The sequence below is a fragment of the Oncorhynchus masou genome, chromosome 30 (assembly GCF_036934945.1).
Source record: "Oncorhynchus masou masou isolate Uvic2021 chromosome 30, UVic_Omas_1.1, whole genome shotgun sequence".
NCBI classification, from domain to species: Eukaryota; Metazoa; Chordata; class Actinopteri; order Salmoniformes; family Salmonidae; genus Oncorhynchus; species Oncorhynchus masou.
In genome coordinates this window covers 53,475,423-53,485,422 of record NC_088241.1, presented here as the reverse complement: position 1 = coordinate 53,485,422, position 10,000 = coordinate 53,475,423, and the positions used below count along the sequence as shown (strand labels likewise).

At 43.4% G+C, this 10,000-nt stretch overlaps 1 protein-coding gene across 1 annotated transcript in view; it reads right to left on the bottom strand.

Annotated features, from left to right (window-relative positions):
• The window catches only part of cntnap2a (contactin associated protein 2a), a 232,694-nt gene that overhangs the window by 115,880 nt on the left and 106,814 nt on the right, over positions 1-10,000 (bottom strand). The window contains 2 exon segments of the mRNA XM_064949314.1: positions 837-984; positions 3,686-3,879. Coding sequence (XP_064805386.1) covers positions 837-984; positions 3,686-3,879 — 342 coding nt within the window.

The following is a 10,000-nucleotide window of genomic DNA, read 5'->3' as shown; positions in this document are numbered from 1 at the left end:
GAGTGAGTGAGTGTGTGTGAGTGTGAGTGAGTGTGTGTGTGTGTGAGTGTCAGTTAGTGTGTGTGTGTGAGTGTGAGTTCGTGTGTGTGTGTGTGTGTGTGTGTGTGTGTGTGTGTGTGTGTGTGTGTGTGTGTGTGTGTGTGTGTGTGTGTGTGTGTGTGTGTGTGTGAGTGTCAGTTAGTGTGTGTGTGTGAGTGTGAGTTAGAGTGTGTGTGTGTGTGTGTGTGTTAAGAGAAGCTAATAAAAAAGTAATAACTTCACTGGAATGAGAATCGCGTGTCACTATAGTGTTATTGTGGTAATTTATGCCAAGTCTTAATTGAACATTTCTTATCAAAATCAATTTGGCACTCTGTAATAGGATGAGAGAGAAGGGTTGGTCTGGAGTGTGTCAACTCCTGTGGGGATAAGGGTGTGTGTGTGTGTGTGTGTGTGTGTGTGTGTGTGTGTGTGTGTGTGTGTGTGTGTGTGTGTGTGTGTGTGTGTGTGTGTGCATGTGTGTGTGTGTGTGTGTGTGTGTGTGTCCATGTGTATTCTGTTTTGACAGCCCATAAATGTAATTCCATCTTCATTTATGTAGCTGATGTAATTAGTTCATAATGAAGACAAGCGCTGATGACATTTTGAGTGAGAGACTCCGAATCTGACTCATTACTGTAACATTCTAATGATTAGATGGGTCTTATGAGGTGTGTGGGGGTGTGTAATGGAGGTGGCCTGTGTGAGAAATGTCATGTAGGCTTTAGCTCACTGGGATAACACGGTCTTGTGGCGTACAGATGAACATGATTCAAACCCAGTGAGTCACCTTTGTGTGTGTGTGTGTGTGTACTCACAGTAGGAACAGCCGTAGACCTCTATACGGAGACCGATGCGCCCCTCTCCACTCCAGTCCAGCGGTACGAAACGCAGGAACCGGCCCATGATGCCTTTTGCCAGGTCGTGTCGCACCACACTCTCCGTGTTGGAGTTGCCTGAGAATGCCTGCAGAGATACAGAAAGCAGAGATGACTTATCACATACTGAACTACATGTGTGGGGCTTGACTGAACAACCCTATCTTTCCCCAAGGAACACTTGTCCTTGCTACAGTTATATGATGGGTTAAAACCTTTCCCTTTCTCTCTCCGTCCATCTTCCACACCAAGCCCTCCCTTTCTCTCCCCCTCTCTCTCTCCTCCCCCACTCACTCACTCACTCACTCACTCACTCACTCACTCACTCCCGCACTCACTCACTTGCTCACTTTCTCACTTTTCACTCACTCACTCACTCACTCACTCACACACTCTCCCTCTCTCTCTTGCTCTCTTTCTCTCCCTTCTCTCTCTCTCTCTCTCTCTCTCTCTCAATCTCCCTCTCTCCCTCTTCCTCTCTCTCTTCCTCTATCTCTCTCTCTCTCAATCTCTCTCTCTCTGTCTCTCTCTCTCTCCCTTCCATACTTCCTCTCTCTCTCTCTCCCTTTCTCTCCCCCTCTCTCTCTCTCCCTCCCCCTCACTCTCACTCACTCACTCACTCACTCACTCACTCACTCACTCACTCACTCACTCACTCACTCACTCACTCACTCACACACTCTCCCTCTCTCTCTTGCTCTCTTGCTCTCTTTCTCTCCCTCTTCCTCTCTCTCTTTCTCTCTCTCAATCTCTCTCTCTCCCTCTCTCTCCCTCTCTCTCTTCCTCTCTCTCTCTCTCTCTCTCTCTCTTCCTCCTTCCATACTTCCTCTCTCAATTCAATTCAATTCAAGGGGCTTTATTGGCATGGGTAACATGTGTTAACATTGCCAAAGCAAGTAAGGTAGATAATATATAAAGTGAAATAAACAATAAAAATTAACAGTAGATATCACACATACAGAAGTTTCAAATCTATAAAGACATTACAAATGTCATATTATATATATACAGTGTTTTTACAATGTACAAATGGTAAAGGACACAAGATAAAATAAATAAGCATAGATATGGGTTGTATTTACAATGGTGAGTGTTCTTCACTGGTTGCCCTTTTCTCATGGCAACAGGTCACAAATCTTGCTGCTCTGATGGCACACTGTGGAATTTCACCCAGTAGATATGGGAGTTTTTCAAAATTGGATTTGTTTTCGAATTCTTTGTGGATCTGTGTAATCTGAGGGAAATATGTCTCTCTAATATGGTCATACATTGGGCAGGAGGTTAGGAAGTGCAGCTCAGTTTCCACCTCATTTTGTGGGCAGTGAGCACATAGCCTGTCTTCTCTTGAGAGCCATGTCTGCCTACGGCGGCCTTTCTCAATAGCAAGGCTATGCTCGCTGAGTCTGTACATAGTCAAAGCTTTACTTAATTTTGGGTCAGTCACAGTGGTCAGGTATTCTGCCGCTGTGTACTCTCTGTGTAGGGCCAAATAGCATTCTAGTTTGCTCTGTTTTTTTGTTAATTCTTTCCAATGTGTCAAGTAATTATCTTTTTGTTTTCTCATGATATGGTTGGGTCTAATTGTGCTGCTGTCATGGGGCTCTGGGACCAGCATGCTTAGGGGACTCTTCTCCAGGTTCATCTCTCTGTAGGTGATGGCTTTGTTGTGGAAGGTTTGGGAATCGCTTCCTTTTAGGTGGTTATAGAATTTAACAGCTCTTTTCTGGATTTTGATAATTAGTGGGTATCGGCCTAATTCTGCTCTGCATGCATTATTTGGTGTTCTACGTTGTACACGGAGGATATTTTTGCAGAATTCTGCGTGCAGAGTCTCAATTTGGTGTTTGTCCCATTTTGTGAAGTCTTGGTTGGTGAGCGGACCCCAGACCTCACAACCACAACCTCTCTCTCTCTCTCTCTCTCTCTGTCTCTCTCTCTCTCTTCCCCCTTCCATACTTCCTCTCTCTCTCTCTCTCTCTCTCTCTGTCTCTCTCTTCCTCCTTCCATACTTCCTCTCTCTCTCTCTCTCTCTCTCTCTCTCTCTCTCTCTGTCTCTCTCTCTCTCTCTCTTCCCCCTTCCATACTTCCTCTTTACCCCATCCCACTTTTCTCAGCATATAATTCCAGGGTAAAGCTCTTTGTCTCTTCCCTTCTTTAGCCAGACGGGGCTTTAAACAGTATATTCCTCTAAGCTTTATCCTATTGTGCAGAAATGAAAACAGGACTTATCTACCACGGATACAGCAGCCTGCCTTGAGAATACTTTATTTTTACATAGCGGTTTACTTTGTCGCCCTGGCGAGGTACAGTAGAAAACAGAAACTCCATCCAAGACAATCCCGTCCTTTCTGCCAGGTCTTTCACGTAGGTGTATTGTACTGAGTATGGTATGTGTGTAGTGTGTGTGTGTGTCCGCGTGTGTGTGAAAGGTTAGAGATATTTACACTTACACCGGAGATAAATTAAAAACTAATATAGATGTCACCCCTTAAAAACAGCCAGGTGGGCAAAATTACACGAACGATGTAAGATAGATGGTGTAATCATCTTTATTTGCAGAAACATTAAAAGCTATAGATCAGGTTTAATGGCCGAAACATAACACTGTTGAATTAATAATGAGTCCCAAACGATTATGACGCAGCACACAAAAACAACAGCTTAATGTTCCCTCCAGTGGAACAACATTTATCACTGGGGTTCCACACAACACAACCATGATCAGGTCATTTGGCTGATTCCCATAGGAAAACACACACACACACGCATGCACACACACACACACCTACCCATATGTTTCCGTCCTGGTGATAAGGCTTCCAGTTTCTGCCCGTGTCGCTGTAGAGCAGCCTGTACCTCGTCGTCCAATCAGAGCTGCTGTACCTGCCCTGTGTTGCCACGGCAACCACCTGTCTCCGGTTGCCCAGGTCCACTTGGAGCCACGGGTAGCTGTCGCTGTCCTGGGGAGACCAGCCCCCCGCACCTGGTGTCAGGGACACAGGTCAACATGATGTAAATACAGGTCAACATAATGTAAATACAGGTCAACATAATGTAAATACAGGTCAACATGATGTAAACACAGGTCAACATGATGTAAATACAGGTCAACATAATGTAAATACAGGTCAACATGATGTAAATAATGTAAATACAGGTCAACACAGGTCAACATGAATGTAAACACAGGTCAACATAATGTAAATACAGGTCAACATAATGTAAATGTCAAATACAGGTCAACATGAAATACAGGTCAACATGATGTAAATACAGGTCAACATGAAGTAAATACAGGTCAACATAATGTAAATACAGGTCAACATGATGTAAATACAGGTCAACATAATGTAAATACAGGTCAACATGATGTAAATACAGGTCAACATGATGTAAATACAGGTCAACATGATGTAAATACAGGTCAACATGATGTAAACACAGGTCAACATGATGAGAAACACAGGTCAACATGATGTAAATACAGGTCAACATGATGTAAACACAGGTCAACATGATGTAAACACAGGTCAACATGATGTAAACACAGGTCAACATGATGTAAACACAGGTCAACATGATGTAAATACAGGTCAACATGATGTAAACACAGGTCAACATGATGTAAACACAGGTCAACATGATGTAAATACAGGTCAACATGATGTAAATACAGATCAACAAGATGTAAACACAGGTCAACATAATGTAAACACAGGTCAACATAATGTAAACACAGGTCAACATGATAATGTAAAACAAGATGTAAACACAGGTCAACATAATGTAAACACAGGTCAACATAATGTAAACACAGGTCAACATGATGTAAACACAGGTCAACATGATGTAAATACAGGTCAACATGATGTAAATACAGGTCAACATGAAGTAAATACAGGTCAACATGATGTAAACACAGGTCAACATGATGTAAACACAGGTCAACATGATGTAAACACAGGTCAACATAATGTAAACACAGGTCAACATAATGTAAACACAGGTCAACATGATGTAAACACAGGTAAACACGTCAACATGATGGAAACATAATGTACCTCATTTGCACACACTGTATATAGACTTTTTTCCTATTGTGCTATTGACTGTATGTTTGTTTATTCCATGTGTAACTCTGTGTTGTTTGTGTCGCACTGCTTTGCTTTATCTTGGCCAGATCGCAGTTGTAAATGAGAACTTGTTCTCAACTAGCCTACCTGGTTAAATAAAGGTGAAATAAACATGTAAAAAACACAGGTAAACATTAAGGAAACAGGTAAACACAGGTCAACATGATGTAAACAGGTACAGTTGAAGTCGGAAGTTTACATACACCTTACACTATACACATACACATTTTCACGATTACACCGTTTTTGACAATTCCTGACATTTAATCCTAGTAATAATTCACTGTCTTAGGTCTGTTAGGATCACCACTTTATTTTAAGAATGTGAAATGTCAGAAAAATAGTAGAGAGAATGATTTATTTCAGCTTTTATTTCTTTCATCACATTCCCAGTGGGTCAGAAGTTTACATACACTCAATTAGTATTTGGTAGCATTGCCTTTAAATGGTTTAACTTGGGTCAAATGTTTTGGGTAGCCTTCCACGAGCCTCCCACAATAAGTTGGGTGAATTTTGGCCCATTCCTCCTGACAGAGATGGTGCCACTCCAATACCTTGACCTTGTTATCCTTAAGCCATTTTGCCACAACTTTGGAAGTATGCTTGGGATCATTGTCCATTTGGAAGACCCATTTGCGACCAAGCTTTAACTTCCTGACTGATGTCTTGAGATGATGCGTCAATATATCCACATCATTTTCCTACCTCATGATGCCATCTTTTTTGTGAAATGCACCAGCCCCCCCTTCAGCAAAGCACCCCCACAACATGATGCTGCCACTCCCGTGGATGAGGTTCTTCGGCTTGCAAGCCTCCCCTTTTTCCACCAAACATAACGATGCTCATTATGGCCAAACAGTTCTATTTTTGTTTCATCAGACCAGAGGACGATCTTTGTCCCCATGTGCAGTTGTAAACCGTAGTCTGGATTTTTTATGGCGGTTTTGGAGCAGTGGCTTCTTCCTTGCTGAGTGGCCTTTCAGGTTTTGTCGATATAGGACTCGTTTTACTGTGGATATAGATACTTTTGTACCTGTTTCTTCCAGCATCTTCACAAGGGCCTTTGCTGTTGTTCTAGGATTGATTTGCACTTTTCGCACCAAATATGTTCATCTCTAGGAGACATCTCCTCCTGAGCGGTATGACTGCTGCGTGGTCCCATGGTGTTTATACTTGCGTACTATTGTTTGTACAGATGAACGTGGTACCTTCAGGCGTTTGGAAATTGCTCCCAAGGATAAACCAGACTAACAATTTTTGGAAAAATGACTTGTGTCATGCACAAAGTAGATGTCCTAACCGACTTGCTAAAACTATAGTTTGTTAACAAGACATTTTTGGAGTTGTTGAAAAACGAGTTGTTTTTTTAACATGACGTTAAACACAGGTCAATATGATGTAAACACAGGTCAACTTGATGGAAACAGGTAAACACAGGTCAATATGATGTAAACACAGGTAAACACAAGTCAACATAACTAACCACAAGTAAATACAGGTAAACATGATGTAAACACAGGTCAACATGATGTAAACACAGGTAAACATGATGTAAACAGGTAAACACAGGCAAACATGATGTAAACACAGGTAAACACAAGTCAACATGATGTAAATAGGTAAACATAACTAACCACGAGTAAATACAGGTAAACATGATGTAAACACAGGTAAACATGATGTAAACAGGTAAACACAGGTCAACATTGTATAAACACAGGTCAAATGATGTAAACAGGTAAACACAGGTAAACATGATGTAAACACAGGTAAACATGATGTAAACAGGTAAACACAGCTCAACATGATGCAAACACAAGTAAAGACAGATAAACATGTTGTAAATACAGGTGAACACAGGTCAACTGTATTCACAGTCAAATCTAATCAAATCAAACATTGACTCGAGGCATTTCAGTTTTTATTTTTTTATTAATTTGTAAAAACGTATAAAAACATGGGTTATTGTGTGTAAGTCATTGACAATAAAAAAAATCTTGCTTTAATCAATTTTAAATCCAGGCTGTAACACCAGAATTAGGAAAAAGTGAAGGGGTGTGAATACCTTCTCAAGGCTCTGTATATCTTACAATCCATCTAGGTGGGCATAACCCTTGCTCTAGACTGGAAGATGTGTGATTGAAACAGAATGCCTTTCTCTCTTCACTCCATCACTACACCCCTCTCCCTCCCTACCTGTGTTGAGGTCCCTAGCTACAATACATTTTTACATGCAGTCTCTCTCACGGAGCTCTTATAAGTCAAAGTGAAATGATGCAGATACACAAGAGGAACACAACTTGTAGACAGGGAGGTGGGCGGGAGAGTAATAGGAGTTCTACTGTGGCAGTTGGATTCAAAACGGTCAGTTATTAAAAGAATGGTCCCTAGATTCCTCTCCAACACACACAGAAAATAGAAGGGAGAGCAGAATAGGGGTGAGATATCCAAGATAGGAGAGGGAGATGAGGTGAGAGGAGAGGGAGATGAGGTGAGAGGAGAGGGAGATGAGGTGAGAGGAGAAGGAGATGAGGAGAGGAGAGATCAGAGAGGGTAAAAGGCAGAGAGGAAAGTGAGAGAGGGGATGGAGGATGTAGGATAAACACAACCAAATCATTAGAAAACAACAATATTTTTACTTGACACATTGGAAGGAATTTACAACAATTCAGAGCAAACTCGAATGCTATTTGGAGCTAAACAGAGAGTACACATTGGCAGAATACCTGACCACTGTGAGTGACCCAAACTTAAGGAAATCTTTGACTATGTACAGACTCAGTGAGCATTGCCTTGCTATTAAGAAAGGCTGCCAAAATACCACAGTGTGCCATCACAGCAGCAAAATTTGTGACCTGTTGCCACAAGAAAAAGGCAACCAGTGAAGAACAAACACCATTGTAAATACAACATATATTTATGTTTATTCATTTTCCCTTTTGTACTTTAACTATTTGCACTGTATATATACATAATATGACATTTGTAATGTATTTTATTATATTGGAACTGTTAATTCTATTATTTATTATTATTTCACTTGCTTTGGCAATGTAAACATGCTTCCCATGCCAATAAAGCCCTTAAAGTGAAATTGAATAGAGGACAGAGGAGAGTGAGAGAGGTGAGAGGGTGAAAGGCACAGGAGAGGTGAGAGAGAGGAGAATATAGATGGAGAGAGGGATGAAGTGAGAGAGAGGAGATAATAGATGGAGAGAGGGATGAAGTGAGAGAGGGGAGAGAATAGATGGAGAGAGGGATGAAGTGAGAGAGAGGAGAGAATAGATGGAGAGAGGGATGAAGTGAGAGAGAGGAGAGAATAGATGGAGAGAGGGATGACGTGAGAGAGAGGAGAGAATAAATGGAGAGAGGGATGAAGTGAGAGAGAGGAGATAATAGATGGAGAGAGGGATGAAGTGAGAGAGGGGAGAGAATAGATGGAGAGAGGGATGAAGTGAGAGAGGAGATAATCGATGGAGAGAGGGATGACGTGAGAGAGAGGAGAGAATAGATGGAGAGAGGGATGAAGTGAGAGAGGAGATAATCGATGGAGAGAGGGATGACGTGAGAGAGAGGAGAGAATAGATGGAGAGAGGGATGAATTGAGAGAGAGGAGAGAATAGATGGAGAGAGGGATGAAGTGAGAGAGAGGAGAGAATAGATGGAGAGAGGGATGAAGTGAGAGAGAGGATGGAGAGAGGGATGACGTGAGAGAGAGGAGATAATCGATGGAGAGAGGGATGAAGTGAGAGAGGGGAGAGAATAGATGGAGAGAGGGATGAAGTGAGAGAGAGGAGAGAATAGATGGAGAGAGGGATGAAGTGAGAGAGAGGAGAGAATAGATGGAGAGAGGGATGAAGTGAGAGAGAGGAGAGAATAAATGGAGAGAGGGATGAAGTGAGAGAGAGGAGATAATAGATAGAGAGAGGGATGAAGTGAGAGAGGGGAGAGAATAGATGGAGAGAGGGATGAAGTGAGAGAGGAGATAATCGATGGAGAGAGGGATGACGTGAGAGAGAGGAGAGAATAGATGGAGAGAGGGATGAAGTGAGGGAGAGGAGAGAATGGATGGAGAGAGGGATGAAGTGAGAGAGAGGAGAGAATAGACGGAGAGAGGGATGAAGTGAGAGAGAGGAGATAATAGATGGAGAGAGGGATGAAGTGAGAGAGGGGAGAGAATAGATGGAGAGAGGGATGAAGTGAGAGAGAGGAGATAATAGATGGAGAGAGGGATGAAGTGAGAGAGAGGAGATAATAGATGGAGAGAGGGATGAAGTGAGAGAGAGGAGATAATAGATGGAGAGAGGGATGAAGTGAGAGAGAGGAGAGAATAGATGGAGAGAGGGATGAAGTGAGAGAGAGGAGAGAATAGATGGAGAGGGATGAAGTGAGAGAGAGGAGAGGGAGAGAGGTGAGGGGAGAGGGAGAGAGGTGAGGGGAGAGGGAGGTGAGGGGAAAGGGAGAGAGGTGGGGGGAGAGGTAGAGAGGTGAGGGGAGAGGGAGGTGAGGGGAAAGGGAGAGAGGTGGGGAGAGGGAGAGAGATGAGGGGAAAGGGAGAGAGGTGGGGGGAGAGGGAGAGAGGTGAGGGGAGAGGGAGAGAGGTGAGGGGAGAGGGAGGTGAGGGGAAAGGGAGAGAGGAGAGAGGTGGGGGGAGAGGGAGAGAGGTGAGGGGAGAGGGAGAGAGATGAGGGGAAAGGGAGAGAGGTGGGGGAGAGGGAGAGAGAGGTGAGGGGAGAGGGAGAGAGGGGAGGGGAGACGGAGAGAAATGAGGGAAAGGGAGGTGAGGGGAAAGGGAGAGAGGTGGGGGGAGAGGGAGAGAGGTAAGGGAGAGAGATGAGGGGAAAGGGAGAGAGGTGGGGGGAGAGGGAGAGGGTGGGGGGAGAGGGAGAGAGGTGAGGGGAGAGGGAGGTGAGGGGAAAGGGAGAGAGGTGGGGGGAGAGGGAGAGAGGTGAGGGGAGAGGGAGAGAGATG